General features: G+C 36.0%; 1 protein-coding gene across 3 annotated transcripts in view; it reads right to left on the bottom strand.

Annotated features, from left to right (window-relative positions):
- The window catches only part of SLC25A40 (solute carrier family 25 member 40), a 53,980-nt gene that overhangs the window by 21,752 nt on the left and 13,850 nt on the right, over positions 1-18,378 (bottom strand). For 2 of the 3 annotated variants that reach the window (XM_021674229.2, XM_021674231.2), the window contains exons 2-4: positions 4,544-4,612; positions 2,298-2,418; positions 978-1,037 (exon numbers count right to left, since the gene is read on the bottom strand). In XM_021674229.2, the coding sequence (XP_021529904.2) occupies positions 978-1,037; positions 2,298-2,394 (157 nt within the window). In that variant the 5' untranslated portion in view covers positions 2,395-2,418; positions 4,544-4,612. Of the gene's footprint in view, positions 1-977; positions 1,038-2,297; positions 2,419-4,049; positions 4,172-4,543; positions 4,613-18,378 lie in introns of all 3 variants that reach the window. The other variant, XM_064380430.1, reaches the window with a different exon arrangement.

Genomic DNA, 18,378 nt, shown 5'->3' with positions numbered 1-18,378 from the left:
CTGTGGTAGGCAAGGGAAATTCAGACAAAAATAGAATTTTTTTTTAAATGTCGTTCTCAATGTACATAACACTATGCTTTGTCTCTTTTTCTGTATCTGTACTGCTCAGTCTGGCCATTTGCCACCTTCCACCTAAGGTAGTATAACTTTCTCTAATACCAACTTCTTCCCACTTACTGGACTAACTGTTGCCAAAATTGTCTTCTCTGCCCAACAGTATATAAAAATATGAAACTGTGAATTTTGTAGCACTTAAGTCTGAGTGTTTCCTTCTGATTTTAAGGCTTTAATGTATAGGAAATTACCTTTACAGTCTCTTTACAATCAATCTATCATCTAAAATATCAGGGCTGTTCATTCCATCTCACTGCTCTGCATTCAACACAGTGGCTTTATGTCTGAGCCAATTTTCTCACAGTCCAAACCGTGTGTTTTTCTGCCACTTAAATACGGTTGCAATGCCATTATCTTTACAAACCTATAAAATATTAAGGAATTGCTACTCTTGCTTATCTTATAAAAATAAAAATACATCATTTGTCTCAAATTCTACATAAACTATCATCCAGAAATTAACCAAGCTGTCTGATAAAATAATAAATTTCCAATGACTGTATTCAAGCAACAGCTGTATAACGGTCATGAATGCTCTAACCTGGGCACAACTTTTGGACACAGGAGTAAGCCAGATCCTAAGTTCCCTCACAAATATAATTCTGCTCTTACCTGTGAGGCACAGATACAAATACATAACCGTCCTCTGCTTTAATGAGCAGATCCATACAAATGTTATATATTTGTTTTTTTGCCTACACCTCATCACATAGAACTAAATGGAAAACAAAAATGTTTTTCGTGAGGATAAAAAGGCATCAATCTTAATAAATTAACAAATGAATGTTATGCAAACAAAAATAAACCCAGTAACATTTAAAAATCAAACATAACATTTTTAGGGTTATGAGTAGTACACATACCTTTGGGAAGTGGGTTGTTTTGGGCTTGCAGTCTAATTTTAACAACATCCAGGGGTGTCACTATCAAGATACGTAAGTTTCAATTAGCAAGTGGTATCTGTAAATTGGATAGATGTTGTACAAAGAACACAAAATACATTGATTCATACTTTTCCTCATAGCTATATAATAGGTAAGCTTATTTATCTTAAAGTAGTCTTGAATGTAACATTCTAATTTTTTTGCCCTTGAATTTTGCTAATCAGTGAAAGAGATTAATTACTTCTCTCATGAATACTAAATTATTATTTGTAATATTCCTACAACTATAATTCCATTAGTATTAAAGTTAATATTTATAAGAAAATATGCTTTCTAAGAAGTAAAATTTCTAAAAGTCTTTATTTGAGAAAAACTCTGTATAAGTAATCAATAAGCAAATGATACTAGTCTTCCTAATCTGTTAAATTTACCTGTATCAAATAAGAGGTACAGGTAATAAAAATTTGAATACACTGGCCATAAAACATCTTTAGCACTAAGTTACGTTATTCTATTTGGGCACAGCACAGAAAAGGAAAACAGTTTTAATATGCATGCTATATTTTATCCAAGTAGAAACAATATGCCAAATAACGGTTCTAAGAAAACTTTTCCTCATCTTGAGAATGATGATAATCATATTAGATGATCTCTAAGGACTTTATACCTCTAAAATTCTGACCTGAAAATACTGTATCATAAGAAATTAATTTGTTCTAATCATTTATTTTATTTACATAAACTAGCCAACTTAAAATCATTAAAATGCTAAACTATCACCTAACTATGTCATTTGGCTACATATATAAGGAACTGACTACAGAAATAGAAAACTATGATCCAGAGAAATTTAAGAAACTCCCTGTTAATGTAAAGACTGTTTGTAATTGTTGCTAACATAAATTGCTAAAATTCTGTATTATTCATTATGCTAATATTTTCTTCCATCTTCTTGCTTTCTATTATAAAAAGGGAGAATCATAAAAGTTTAATGTTGACAGAGACCCAAAAGAAATCCCAGTATAAGCCCCTAAATTACAGATGAAATAATGAAGTTCAAAGAGAAGTTAAGTAGGGTTCCCAAGTGTATTTACCTTGAGAATGGCAAAGCAAGGACTAAAAATTCAATTTTTAGAATTTTTTGAATATCTGTCCAGGGTTGTTTTCATACAATCACGCTGATGAAACATTCATGGATCACAAATGATAATATAATCATTATTTCACTGATACTAAAACTCAAATGGAAGCACTGACTCACTCACAGTTACATAATCTATATCAGTAACATAAGTTTACCTATTAGTGATGTCAATATAGCTCCAGTACCAGAGGCAAGCATTTGTTGAAGAGGTGTCACTTTGATAATCTCTGGTCTCCTTGTTTCAGGATCCATATTTTTAAATAATTAACAAAAAACCTGTTAAAAAGAAAATATAAAGTTAGAACATATCCTTTGATCTTTCAAAAATGGTAACATCCATCCCAGCACTTTGGGAGGCCGAGGCGGGTGGATCACGAGGTCAAGAGATCGAGACCATCCTGGTCAACACGGTGAAACCCCGTCTCTACTAAAAAAAAATACAAAAAATTAGCTGGGCATGGTGGCCCATGCCTGTAATCCCAGCTACTCAGGAGGCTGAGGCAGGAGAATTGCCTGAACCCAGGAGGTGGAGGTTGCGGTGAGCCAAGATCGCACCATTGCATTCCAGCCTGGGTAACAAGAGTGAAACTCCGTCTCAAAAAAAAAAAAAAAAAAAAAAAAAAAAAAAAAAAAAAGGTAACATCCTTTAAGCTGGGTGAGCAGCATCAAATCAGTAAAACAGCTAAGAGAGAATTAAGTAAACAGATATTGACCACATAACACAATGAAAGCAGCTAACTAGTAAGTCTCAGAATCTGTGAACTCAGCCTCATAAACACTACTAAGAAATCTTTCCCAATAGAGTACAGAGGTATCAACAAATATAGCACTTTATTGTATACTAGTAGTTGTTGAACAGATACAAAATAGAAACATATAAGCTTAATAAGTATCTTACAAAAATTTGATGAGAAAAGCAACATAGAAACATAAAAAAGTTTTAAAAAATCACATAATACAAAACAGTATAAAAATAACTTATGAATTTATTATTCAAAAATAATCACCAGCAGCCGAGCGTGGTGGTGGCTCACACCTGTTATACCAGCACTTTGGGAGGCTGAGGCAGGTGGATCACAAGGTCAGGAGTTTGAGACCAGCTTGACCAATATGGTGAAACCCTGTCTCTACTAAAATTACAAAAATTAGCCAGGAGTGGTGGTGCGCACCTATAGTCCCAACTACTCAGGAGGCTGAAGCAGGTGAATTGCTTGAACCTGGGAAGAAGAGGATGCAGTGAGCAGAGATCTCACCACTGAACTCCAGCCTGGGCGACAGAGCGAGACTCAGTCTCAAAAATAAAGTAAAATAAAATCACCAGCAATATATGGGTGTCATCTTTCCAACAAGACACATACATACGTATATCTCTATACACACACATTACATCTAACTAAATGTTGTATATTCATCAAACATATGTACACTTACTTGTATGTGTTATGTGCAACTTTTCTCAAAAACGAAACAGGTTAATACTATTCTGCTTGTTTCGTAGTCTGCTTTAACACTTAAAAATATATTATAGACATTGTGTCAATAAAAACAGATTTACATTTTTAGTGCTTGCACAGTATTTAACTGTATTTATTTAATCAGTTTCATACTGTTAGATACCAGGTTGTTGCCAATTTTTGAACTGTAAAATATTCTGCTATAATGTTCTTATACATACATATATATCTTTTTGTCTTCCTACAATTACTTTTGGAAAGAAAGTAAGACTGATGGGATAAACTATTTTCAAATTTTATACAGGGCCAGGCATAGTGGCTCACATCTGTAATCCCAGCACAATGGGAGGCCGGATCACCTGAGGTCAGAAGTTTGAGACCAACCTGGCCAACATGGTGAAACCCCATCTCTACTAAAAATACAAAAAATTAGTCAGGCATGGTGGCGCACACCTGTTGTCCCAGTTACTTGGGAGGCTGAAGCACAAGAATCACTTGAAACCAGGAGGCAGAGGTTGCAATGAGCCAAGATCGCATTACTGTACTCCAGCCTAGGTGACAGAATGAGACTCCATCTAAAAAAAAAAAAAAAAAAACTTGATACAAATTGCCATGATGCTTTCCAGAAAGCTTGGATCAAATTATACTTCCACTGGCAATATAAGAATTCCTATTTATCCATGCCTTATCAAACTCTCTGTCGAATTATGTATCATTCATTTTTTTTGGAACCATTCTAAAGTAGGCTGCATACATCATTCCCCTTCACCATAAATATGTAAGAGTATTACCTTATGTAATCACAATATAATTAAGAAATTCAGGGAAATTAATTTTTAATAGTACTCTACAGTTAATATTCCAATTTTGTCAATGATATCAACAATGTGCTTTATAAAAATAAATGGTAATTTTATTGTTTCTTTAGACTTTTATTATCTACCTACCTGGTTTGAGTCTTTTCTTCAACTCTATGCTCCAATATTTTATTGTCTGTAACATCAGTAGCCAAAAACCTACAATTAAAAAGAAAGTAACTGTCATATCTTTTCATACAGGAAAAGAATAATAAATCTAAAAGAAAGGAGTAAATAAAAACTTTAAAAATCAATAAATACTTATTAAATGCTTTCTACTAATTGCTTTGAGGAATATAAAGAGCACTCCATAAATGTAAGCATTAGTTATAGAAGCATTTTCACAAAAACATGTTACTCTAGTTAATCTACTCTGCTTTAAAAACAAATAAGCAAATGACTCTAGAGCCCAAACGCAGTGATCAATCTTAGCATCATTTACAATAGAACAACCAGATTTTTTGACACAAAATTAAAGTTCCAGTATCATCTATGAAGGTTTGGTTTTTTTTGTTTTTTTGGGGGGGGGGCAGGAGAGTGTAAGAGGAGGAATCTTTAATTTGAACTGAAACAAGCAACAAGCTTTAGAACCAACTTCCAAATCACAGGAAATTCAGCAACTAGAGTAACAGGATGCCACAAAACAGTAGAAGTTGTACTATTTTAGCCTACAGGACTATTGTCTAGATTTCTTCAAGTCAAAGGTAAGACTTTTTATATATGTAGAGAGATTGGAGTGTAGTTTCATTCCTCTGCTGCTAAGACATCCCTAAGACTTGGAAATTTACAGAAGAAAGAGGTTTAATGAATTCATAGTTCCACATGGCTGAGGAGGCCTCACAATTACAGCAGAAGGTAAAAGGCATGTCTCACATGGCAGCAGATAAGAGAAGAGAACTTGTGCAGGGAAACTCCCCTTACAAAACCATCAGATTGTGTGAGAGGTATTCACTATCATGAGAATAGGATGGGAAATACCCCCATGATTCAATTACCTCTCACCAGGTCTCTCCCACAATATGTGGGAACTGTGGAAGCTACAATTCAAGATGACATCTGGGTGAGAACACCATCAAACTGTATCACTTTCCCCTGGCCAAAAAAGATGCTAAACATCTCTTAACATTTTTATGAGTAGTATATATTGCCTCTTCTATAGTATGTCCATTTACATCTTTTACCTTCTTTGATGTTAAGGCATGTATAGTTTCCTTAATAGTTTAAGGAATCCTTTATTTAAAAAAATACTTAGGAGTGCATGATATGGTTTGGTTGTGTCTCCACCCAAATCTCATCTTAAATTTAATAATCCCTACATGTCATGGGAGGGACCCAGTGAGAAGTAATTTTATCATGGGCAGTTACTCTCATGATGTTCTCATAACAGTGAGTTCTCACAAGATCTGATGGTTTTATCAGGGGCTTTTCCCCTTTTGCTGGGCACTTCTCCTTGCTGCCACCATGTAAAGAAGGATGTGTCTGCTTCCTCTTCCACCATCATTGTAAGTGTACTGAGGCCTCCCCAGCCACACTGAACTGTCAATCAATTAAATCACTTTCCTTTACAAATTACCCAGTCTTATGTATTTCTTTATTAGCAGCGTGGAAATGAACTAATCCATTTATTTATTTTTATTGGTACATGTGATAATCTGATACATTCATATAATGTATCAAGATAAAATCAGAGTAATTGGGATATCCATTACTTTAAACATTTATCTTTTATTTATATTAGGAACATTCAAATTATTATCTTCTAGTTATTTTGAAATGTACAACAGATTATTAACTATGCTTACTCTACCAATTGATCAAATACTAGACCTTACTTCTTCTATCTAACTGAAGTTTGTACTCATTCATCTACCTCTCTTCCTAGTTTCTCTAGTACTTACCAATCTACTTTCTATCTTCATGAGATCCACTTTTTTAGCTCTCCATATGAGTGAGAACATGTGATTATTTGTCTTTCTGTGTCTGGCTTATCTCAATTAACATAATGACTTCTAGGTTCATCCATGCTGTCCCAAGTGACATAATTTCATTCTCTTTATACATATGAATGGTATTGAGGGAATATGTTACCTTTCAGGATCCACAAGGGGGCATAGTTTTAAGGGCAAGAACTTCACAGCGCCATGCCCCCCTCCCATCTCTCTCCATAGGCGCGGGAGAAACCAAGAGTCAATTACCCCAGTGGAAGTTCTAAGGAACTCCTTTCATTGGCCAGAGGAACTTGGGGAGGTGGGAATTTCTCCCAGGATAAATTCCCCTGCTCCTTCACCCACACCGAATTTCCAGCTCTCTGGAATCTCCTCCTACATAGTGGGAGTGATCTTTCCCCTCCTGGATTTCCCCTCTGGGGTCCCGCTTCCACACGTTCATTGTGGCTTCCACCCAGTGTGGAAGCTGTTTTCCTCTCATGGGTTCCATCTTTCTGAATTCTCTCACTCTGTGTGAGAGGAGTTTTCCTTCTCTGGTTTTCCCTCTCTGGGAACCCTGCTCACTCAGTTTGAGAGAGGCTTTTCCTTCTCTCACTCAGTGTGAGAGCTAGTGTTTCTTTCTCTCTCCTCCTATTTCTCTTTCTCTACTTAAATAAATCACTTTCTACAAACACTTTTAAGTACAGCATTTACTGCGCACTGCACTGTGGTCTCCCCTCCCATTCTTGGGGAGTGATAAACCAAGAACCTGGAAAAATGTCCTCAGGGGAACTAGGGGTTCCCCTAAACCCCAACACAACAGTATTTCATTGTATATCTACACTACATTTCTTTATTAATTCATCTGTTGATGGACACTTGGATCGATTTCCTATTGGCTATTGTGAATAATACTGCAATAAACATGGAAATGTAGAGACCGCTTCAATTTCTTTCATCAGTATTTCAGTTTTCCTTGTATATGTCTTTCACTTCTCTGGTTAAAGAAATTATTAGGTATCTTATATTCTTCACAGCTAGTGTAAATGGAATGGCTTTCTCGATTTCTTTTTCTGATTGTTCACTGTTGGCATATATAAATGCTACCAATTTTTGTATGTTCATTTTATATCCTGCAACTTTACTGAATTCATGTATCAGTTCTGAAAGTTTTCTGGTGGAGTCTTATAGATTTTTCTCAATAAAAGATTATGTCCTCTGCAAACGCTAGTTCGCCTTCTTGCTTTCCAATTCTGATGCCTTTTATTTCTTTCTCTTGCCTAAGTGTCCTGGCTACAACTCCCAGCACTATGTTGAATAAAGGTGAAGAAAATGGGCATCCTTGTCTTGTTGTAGATCCTAGAGAAAGGTTTTCAACTTTTCCCCATTCAGTGTGAAGTTAGCTGTGAGTTTTTCATATACATCTTTATTAGTTAGAAGAATGTTCCTTCTATTATCCCATTTGTTGAGGTTTTTTATCATAAAGAGATGCTGAATATTATTAAATGAATTTTCAGCATCTATTAAAAGGCTCATATGGTTTTTGTTCTTGGTTCTGTTAATGTGATAAATCACGTTAACTGATTTTCATGTGTTAAGCTATTTTTGCATCCCTGGGATGAATTCCACTCGAACATGGGAAATGACCTTTTTAATGTACTGTTGAGTGTGGCTTGCAAGTATTAAGCTGAGGATTTTTGCATGTATGTTCACCAGTAATACTGACCTATTGTTTTGCTTGTTGTATCTTTGCCTAGCGTTGGTATTAGTATGATATTAGTAGGATGAGTTTGGAAGTATTCCCTCCTCTTCAACTTTTTTTGAAGACTCTGGGTTGAATTGGTATTCATTCCACTTTAAATGTTCGGTAGAATTCCATAGTAAAGTCCTCAGATCCTGGGCTTTTCTTTGATGGGGAACTTTATTTGTGACTTTAATCTCATTATCCATTCTGCTTTGTTGAGGCTATTTCTTTGTGGTTCAATCTTGGTAAGTTGTAAGAGTCCATAAATTTTTCCATTTCTTCTAGGTTTGCCAGTTTGTTGGTATGTAGTTTTTCATAATAGTCTCTGATGAGTCTGTATTTCTGTGATCTCAGTTATGTTCCCTTTTTTATTTCAGATTTATTTGGATCTTTTTTTTCTTAGTCAATCTAAAGGTTTGTCAATTTTATATTTAAAAAAAAACTTTTCATTTCATTAATCTACTGAATTGTTTTTCCTGCCTCAATTTCATCTATCTGTGCTCTGATCTTCATTACTTCTTTCCTTCTAATAATTTTGGGTTTAGTTCTTGCTTTTCCAGTTCCTTGATAAGCTTCATTAGGTTGTTTGAAGTCATTCTGCTGTTTGGTTATAGGTATTTATTGCTATAAACTTCCCTCTTAGTACCTTTTTTGATATATCCCATAAATTTTAGCATGTTGTATCTCGATTTTCATTTGTTTCAAGAAATTTTAAAATTTCCTTTGTAATTTCTTCATTGGCCCTTGGTCATTCAAAAACATGTTGGTTTACTAATTCTCCTCTTTTTTTATAGTTTCCAAGGTTCCTCTTGCTTTTCTAGTGTTGTTCCATTGTGGTCAGAAAAGACACCCGATGTGATTTCTACTTTTTTTTTTAAATCTGTTGAGACTTGTTTAGTGTCCTAAGATATGATCTATTCTGAAGACTGTTTCGTCTGCTGATGAAAATAATGTGTATTTTGTAGCAATTCAAATGTTCTATAAATGTCAGCTAGGCCTGTGTAGCTTAACTCCAATGTTTCCTGGTTGGTGTTACATCTCAATGATCTGTCCATTACTGAGAGGGTGTTATTGAAGCTCCCTACTAATACTGAATTGCAGTCTCTCTCTCCCTTTAGGACTATTTTAAACATTTAATTGATATGTATTAGGAGCATCTATATTCAGGGCGGATGTGGTAATTTAATATATTCGTATAATTTATAAAGTCTAATCAGTTAATTGAGATATCCAGCACCTTAAATATTTGTTACTTCTATTTGACACATGTGAATTATTTTCTTCTAGCTATTTTGAAATACACAACCAATTAATGTAAACTACATCCATCCTACTGATCTATCAAAACATGTGATCTTTTTTCTTTTATCAAACTGTTCCCTTTAGATCTATTAAGGTTTGCTTTATATACTGGGGTGTTCCAGCATTGTTTACATAAATATTTATTATTGTTATATCATCTTGCTGAATTGACCCCTTTATCATTTTATAGTGACTGTCTCCTTTTACAGTCATGAACTGGTAGTCTATTTACATAAGCATAGCTACTCTAGATCCTTTTTGGTTTCCACTTGCATGAATGAAATACCTTTCTCCATCCCTTCACTTTCAATTTGTGTCTTTATAGATTAAGTGGGTTTCTTGTAAAAAGCATACAGTAGGGTCTTGTTTTTCTTAATCCATTTAGCTATTCTGTGTCTTTAAACTGAGAACTGAATTCATTTTTATTCCATGTTAGTACTGATAATAACTTACCACTGCCATTTTGTTGCTTAATGGCTGTTTTCTAACTTGTCTCCTCTTCTTCCATTCTTACTGTTTTCCTTTGTGGCTAAGTGCTTTTCTTTGTTAGTATGTTTTGATTTGTTGATTTTTCTTTCTTTCTCTTTTTTTGAGACAAGGTCCTGCTCTGGTACCCAAGCTGGAGTGGAGTGACAGTATCACAGCTAACTGCAACCTCAAGCTGCTGGGCTCAAGTAATCCTACTCTTTCAGCCTCTTGAAGAGCTAGGACTACAGGCATGAGTCACCGCTATATAGACATGAGTCACCGCTACCGTCTAATGCATTGCTTGTTGTTTTTAGCGTATCTACAGTAAGTTTTTGCATTGTGCTTAATATGAGTCTTAAAAATTACCTTGTAAATACAAGTTATTTCTAAAAGATGAAAGCTTACATTAGATAACAAAGAATAGAAACACAGAAAATTAAATTAAAAAGCTCTATACTTTAATTACATCCTCCACACATTTTGAATTTATATCTTAATTTACATATTTTATATTCCTTATCTCTCAATAGGCTGCAGTAGCTATTACAGTTTTTGACAGATTTTTCTCTTAGGCTTCACACTAGAGTCATGAGTGAATTGTACACCACAATTACAGCATTAGAATATTCTTGGGTGGCCAGTTGTGGTGGCTCAGGCCTGTCATCCCAGCACTTTGGGAGGCAAAGGTGGGTGGATCACTTAAGGCCACAAGTTTGAGACTAGCCTGGCCAACAAAGTGAAACTCCAACTCCACTTAAAAATAAATAAATAAATAAATAAATAAAAATAAAAATTAGTCAGGTATGGTGGCACATGCCTGCAGTTCCAGCTACTTGGGAGGCTGAGGCAGGAGAACTGCTTGAAGCTAGGAGGCAGAGGTTGCAGTAATCCGAGATCATGCCACTGCTCTCCAGTCTGGGCAACACAGCGAGATTCCATCTTGGAAAAAAAAAAACAAAAAGAATATTCTGGGGAGCTGTGCATAGTGGTTCATTCCTGTAATCCCAGCAGTTTGGAAGGCCAAGGCAGGTGGATCTCTTAAGCCCAGGAGTTCAAGACTAGCATGGGCAACATGGTGAAACCCCATCTCTACCAAAAATATAGAAATTAGCCAGGTGTGGTGGCACACACCTGTAGTTCCATCTACTTGGGAGGCAGAGGTGGGAGGATCACTTGAGCCCACAAAGCAGAAGTTTCAGTGAGCTGAGATCATGCCACTGCACTCCAGACTGATCAACAGAACAAAACCCTCTCTGGGGGAAAAAAAAAAAAAAAAAGAAGAATAATATTAATGGTCTGTGCACTTACTTTAACTGGCCAGTTTTAAACCTTCAAATGTTTTCTTTTTGAACATGTTTTCGTCTTCCAGATTGAAGAATTCCCTTTAGCATTTCTTGTAAAATGGCTTGGTAGTGGTGAAGTCTCCTAGCTTTCGTCTGGGAAAACTCTATCTGGCCTTGCTATTTCAAGGATATAATTGCTAGATACAGTATTCTTGGATGGCAGATTTTTTTTCATTCAGCCCTTTAAAAATGTAATCTAACTCCTTCCTGGCCTGTATGGCTTCCGTTGAGATGTCTGTTGCCAGATGAATTGGAGTATGTTTACATGTTATTTGATTCTTTTCTTTTGCTGCTTTTAGAATTGTTTCTTTATCCTTGCCCTTTAACAGTTTGATTATATGCCTTAGGGTAATCTTATTTGGATTAAATCTATTTGTTGCTCTCAGACCTTCCTATACCTGGATATTTTATATCTTTCTCAAGTTTGGGAAAAGTTTTCTGTTATTATTTCTCTGAATAAGTTTTCTACCTCAACTCCCTCTTGAACACTGATTATTTTTAGATTTGGTCTATTTAAGTAATTTTCTGTATCTTGCAGGTAATCTTCATCTTTCTAATTTTTTCTCCTCTGAATGTATGTTTTCAAATAGTCTGTGTTTAGCTCACTGATTCTTTTCTCTGCTTGGTCCATTCTGCTGTTCATTCTTTAATAAAATTTTTAGTTGGCCAATATATTGCTGAGTTCTAAATTTCATTTTTAAAAATAATTTCAATCCATTTAATTTCTTTAATAAATTTCTGAATTGTTTTTTTTATCTTGGAGATCACTGAGTTTACTTAAAACTGCTATTTTAAATCCTTGATCAGAGAGCTCATATACTCTTTGTCTCATTAGGATCAGTCATTGGAGTTTTTCTTTGTCTTTTTGGGGACGTCACTGTTCCCTATTTGTTATGTCCTGTAGATTTATGTCCACATCTTCACAATGAATAATTCATTTATTCCAGTCTTCTTGGTCTAGCTTAATTTGGTGTTTACTGGGCATGTTTGCTTAGCCACTCTTTGTAATTTACCTGTTGAATATTGTTTCCCACTAGGTCACCACCTCCTTTTTGGTACTAGATGGCACCTTAAACACAGGTTTGCCTCAGCTTTAGTAAACAATCTAAGTGCTGCCTCTACTGAAGGGGGGAAATCACAAAGAATGTATCACAGCAGTGTGAGAAGGATGGTTAGGAGTTCTTGCCTAGGGAATCTGTAGAACATACCTCTTACAGTGTGGTGCTGTGAACAGCCACTATGATTTGGCATCTCCTTTGGTTGAGTTGTAGAGCAGAGTTTGCAAGGTCAGGGATAGTGTTACTACCTCCCCGCCTTTTACTCTGTCTGTCCTTAGCAATATTTCTACCTTCAGGCACTGCCAATGCTCCCAGGGAGTTGAGGGAGGAAGAATTCTCCTGAGAGGGAACCTGAGATGATAGGGAAGCTAGTTATCCACCTTAATCTCACAACTTCCAGCAGAGAAACCATGAATTGAAGGGAACTATTCTGTGCATTTGGTGCCACGAAGACTCAAGTGAAAAGTATCACAGATAAGAAGTCCAATTATCATCTGTTTAGGAAAAACTCTAAAACAATGTTTTTTCTCTGCTCTCACACCAGAACAATCAAAAAATTATTTGACCAAATGTTTGCGGGTGGGGATTTCCCCCTACCTAAATGCAGAATTTAATTCTGACACTACATACCTGGAAATAGAGTCTGATCTACAGGTTGAGGGCTCAGTCTCCAAGACTGCCTCCCCACCTTTAGTCACAAGTCCATGCCTCCAGAACTTCTGACCAATCAGATTCAAGTTGGGGTTCCCACAACTTCCTCCTTGGGTTTGAACAATTTGCTAGAGTGGCTCACAGAACTCAGCAAAACAGGCTTAAATGATATTGCAAAGGATATGGATGAAGAAATGTATAGGGCATGGTACAGGGGAAGGTGTGTGGCACTTCCATTAAATCCCTGGGCATGCCACCCTGCAGGAACCTCCACATATACAGCTATCCAGAAGCCCTCTGAACACTCTCCTCTAAAGTTTTTATGAGGGCTTCATGACGTAGGCCTAGTTAATTAAACCACTGGTCATCGGTGATCAACTTGACCTTCAATGCCTCTCCTCTCCCAGAGGGTTTCAGGGAAGGGCTGAAAGTCCCAAACTTCTAATCATGGCTTCATCTTTATGGTAACCAGCCCCATCCTAAAGCTATCAGTCAGTATTAGCATACAAAAATACAGGACTTTGGAGATTCTAAGGATTTAAGAGTTGTACATCAGGAAATGGACATGAAGGCCAAATATTTATTTCACAGTATCAGATCATTTGCTTAAGAGTTTTTTCATTTCTCTGTGGCCCTGAAAGCTGTCTCATCCTATTTGAGTTCTGGGATATTGGTGGTGGTAATCTTGGCACTATATATTTGCTTTCAGTTTTCTGTTAAAGAGATTGAAGCCAACTTGCTTCTACACCACCACTTTGGAATTGAAAACTTCCCCTTTGGCTGCCATGTGGTGGCTCATGCCTATATTCCTAGCACTTTGGGAGGCCAAGGGAGGCAAACTGCTTGAGCTCAGGAGTTTCAGACAAACCTGGGCAATGTGGTAAAACCCCAACTTTAAAAAAATATATAAAAAATTAGCTAGGTGTGGTGGTGTACACCTGTAGTCCCAGCTACAAGCGGGGCTGAGGTGGGAGGATCACTAGTGCCCAGGAGGTCAAGGCTGCAGAAAGCCAAGATCATTCCACTGCAATACAGCCTGGGTGTCAAAGTGACGAAGTGAGAACCTGTCTCAAAAAATAAAAAACCTCTCCCCTTTTAGTCTATTATAGTTGTACCCCTTTGCTTCCTTCATTCACTATAATTATTTTGAAACACATTCATTTTATTACACACATTGATACTTGGTTCCTTTCCACTGCTGAATACTATTCCATTATACACACACACACTATAATTTATCCATTTACCTGTTGATGAAAATCTTGGTTGTTTCAAGTTGGGGGCTATTACAAATAAAGCAACTATGAATATCTGTTTAAATCTTGAGTAAATACATAAGTAGAATAGCTGGATCAAATGGTAAATGTACGTTTAATTTTTAAAGAAATTCCAAAAATGTTTTCCAAAGCAGCTGAACCATTTTACATACCCACCAGCACTATATGCAAGTTTCAGTTGCTTTACATCATTAACAACATTTGGTACAGTCAGGTTGAACACTTTATTCCTGTGAATAGCTGAATTGTGAAATCTCATTGTGGTATTATTTTGCATTTTTCTAAGGAATTGTTATGTTATGCATCTTTCCATGTCTTTAGTTCCCATCTAATGTATCTTCTTTGGAGAAACAGCTATTTAAATCCTTTGTTCATTTTTAAATTGGGTAATCTTCTTATCATTGAGTTATAATAATTCTTTTTATATTTTGGATACTAGACCATTACCAGATATATAACATGCAAAAATAGCTTATTTTGTGGGCTGTCTTTTCACTTTCTTCATAGTGTTCTTCAACATACAAAAGTTTTAAGTTTAGACAAAGTCCAATTTGCCTGTTTTTTTCTATCGTTGCCCTTCTGAAGCAAAGGACAAAAGTGGTAACATGTCACTTTCAAGATTAACTTATAAAAGACTGTGATGTCCACTAAAGCATACTGTGCTTTCTTCACTAGCTTTATCTGATGATAGGAACAGGAGGGAGAGAAATTCTGGGCAGAAGAGGGCAGATCCCCAGGGAGTGTCCCACCCTCAAGCCTGGAACTGCAGCCCAAAGTGAGAACTTACATTCCTGTTTTCCCTTTTGAATGTTGCCTTTTCCAAAGCCATCCAGGGCCTGCCCTACCCCCACCCTGTACCCATAAAAATCCCAGGCTTGGCTGGCAGAGGGAAGAGGAGAAGCAGCTGGATGTCTGAGAGAAGCAGCTTGACTTCAGAGTGATGGCTTGACGGCATAGCTTTGGAGATGAGTCTGGCTGGGGATGGCTGGACTTCAGAGGAAGACTACTTTCCTGCTCCAACCCCTTTTCAGCTCTCCTTCCCGCTGACAGCCACTTTCATCAGCAATAAAATCCCCTGAATCTACCATCTTCAAATCATTCATGTGACCTCATTCCTCCTGGATGCCAGACAAGAATTCATGTACCACACATGTGTGTGCAAAAAGCTGTCACACTAATCCTCCTAAGCTGTTAACACTTAAGCCATCCACGGATGGCAAAGCTAAAAGGGCACTGTATTATTTCCTCTGGGGCTTCAGAGGTCACAGGCACTCTCTCCTAGATGCCGCGATGGGACTGGTACAGAGTTTGCTCTTGCTGGCACCCAAAAGCACTCGCCCCAGCTCCTGCACCTGCTCACCTGCACTCCCCACATCATGCGAGGTAGAACAGCGAGTGAGTAGAGCTCACTCCTGCTGGCACTCATGCATTCTAGTTCCCAAGCATGAAGGGGTCAGGGAAATACCCTGATTCAATGATACAAAGTGCCATGCTGTGAACTCCTGTATATGGAGGCCCACTTGGGCAACAAAAACAGCCTCCAGATAACAGCACTGAACTGAGGCCCTTCAGATCAACAAGATGAAGGCAAGTGAATCTTGCTAACAACTACTAGTGAGGTTGAAATTAGATCCCTCCCTGGTTGAGCCTTGAGATCAATGCAACCTCAGCCAATACCTTCATTGCACTATCCTGAGAAATTCTGAGCTTACTTAACTAAGCTGGATTCAGATTCCTGACCCACAAAAACTGTGAGATAATACAGATTAGCTATTTTAAGATACTACGTTTTGGAATAATTTATTGCACAATAGACAGTATCTGCTGAGATGATCATATGGTTTTTCATTTTTAGTCTGGTTACTGCTTGATTCCTGGGATAAACCTCCATTTACCCATGATGTTTTATCCTTTGTATACACAACTGGTTTTCATTTGTTAAAATTTTGCTAAGATTTTAACCATCTATGTTTATTAGGGATACTGGTCTATAATTTTTTGTGTCATTTTGCCTTTTTAAGATTCACATTTGAAAGAATTCATCAGTGAAGCCATCCAAACCTCAAGTTTTCTTTAGTAGATATAAGAATATTCAAGTTATTTCTTCTAATGTAAGCTTTGATAGTTGGTATATTTCACGTAATCTGTCCATTTCATTTAAGTTGTTGCATCTATGCGCATAAGACTGTTTATAAATATTGCTTTGTTGCCACTTTAACAGTCACTGGTTCTGTACTTGTGTTTTCACTAATTTATTAAAGATCTTAATAAATGAAGAAATATACCATTTCATAGACTGGAAGAATAAATGCTATAAAGATATAAATTCTTCCAAATTTATCTACAGATTCAAAGGAATCATAACCAAAATCACAAATCTTTTTACTTTTGTGGGTTTGACAAACTATTTTCCAAAACTTACATGGAAGTAGAAAATGGCAAGAATTACCTAAAGTTTTGAGATATAGCTAAAGCAGCATTTACAATGAAATTTACAGCATTACATGCTTATATTAGAGAAGGCCTAAAATTAATGATCTAAGCATTTTTCCAAATGTTTGTATTAGAGAAGGCCTAAAATTAATGACCTAAGCATCTTCCCAAAGAAATTTTAAAAAAGAGCAAATAAAAACCAAAAGAAGAAGAAAGAAAGAAATAAAACAGAAACCAATACAATTGAAAGCTGAAAAACAATAGGAAAAAAAATAAAAGCTGGTCCCTTGAGGCAAAAAAAAAACAAAACAAACAAAAAAAATGTCCACTCAGATGATAGATGCAGAAGAAAGCCTTTGACAACATCCTACACCCACCATGACTGAAAGGCTTCAGCAAGTCTTTCAATTCCTTTCAATGAAAGGGAAATTTCTTGGTTTGATAAGAATCATTTACCACTCTAATCATTTCTATCCAACAAAGTACTAAAGAATTTAGCCAGTACAATAAAGCAAGAAAAATTAAATACAAAATTAAATTAAATGCATACAAATTGTAAAGAATACAGTGTCTAGTCACAGACAAAATGTAGACAAACCTTTAGAATCCACAAAATTTAAAAAGCCACTTAGAAGTAGCAACTTCATTTAGAAGGATCACAAGATTAGTTAATATATAAAACTATATTCCTATATATTAGCAACAAAGTTATTTGAAACAAAGTGTCAGACAGTTCCAAAAATGTAAAATACTTAGATGTAAAGCTATACAGCATAACTAAAAGAAACTAATAAAGCCAAGAAGCCCTAAGTAAATGAGAAATATTCCATATTCATAGACTGCAAGACTCAAAATTATGAGGTCATCTGTTCTCCCCCAACTGATATACAGGTTCATAGCAATTCTGAATAAAACCCTAGCACATTTCTTAGAAACTGACAAATTGATTCTAAAATTTATACAGAAAGACAAAGAAACCAGAATAGCCAAAATGATTTTGAAAAGGAAGAACAAAGTTGGAAGCCTCACACTACCTGATTTTCTGACTTAATGTAAAGCTACATTAGTTAAGATATGGTGGTAATGAAGAACAGGCATATTGAGCAATGGAATGAAACAGAGAGTAAAAAAAAAATACATCCACAAATATATGATCAAATTATTTGTGACCATGGCAAAAAGACCATTAAACGAAGAAGGAACACTCTTTTTCAATAAATTGTGCTGGAATAATTAGATCTAAAAGGAATCTCTATCTATAACATCATACTTGATAAAAAATCTAACTCAAAATGGATGTAGACTTAACTGTAAAACAACCTCTTAAGTATAAACTTTAAGAAGTAAACACAGGTATGTTTATGACCTTGAATTAAACATATATTTCTTACACATGACACCGAAGGCATAATTCATAAAAGAAAAAGAGTATAAATTATGTATCATCAAATTTAAGAACTCTTGGTCTTTGAAAGATACTGGTAAAAAAAATAATAAAAAAAAACAGCCACAGACTGAAAAAAAAATTTCACATATCACATATCTGATAAAGGACTTATATCCGGAATACATAAATAACTCTCAAAACTCAGTAAGAAAATGAATAACCCATTTTTTTTGTATGTGTGTAAGACAGAGTCTTGCTCTGTCACCCATGTTTGAATGCAGTGCTACAATCTTAGCTGACTGCAACCTCCGCCTCCTGGGTTCAAGTGATTCTCCTG

The sequence above is a fragment of the Aotus nancymaae genome, unplaced genomic scaffold, assembly GCF_030222135.1.
Source record: "Aotus nancymaae isolate 86718 unplaced genomic scaffold, 86718_ANA_hifiasm-v0.15.2.pri h1tg000025l, whole genome shotgun sequence".
NCBI classification, from domain to species: Eukaryota; Metazoa; Chordata; class Mammalia; order Primates; family Aotidae; genus Aotus; species Aotus nancymaae.
This window is presented reverse-complemented; position numbering and strand designations above follow the sequence as displayed.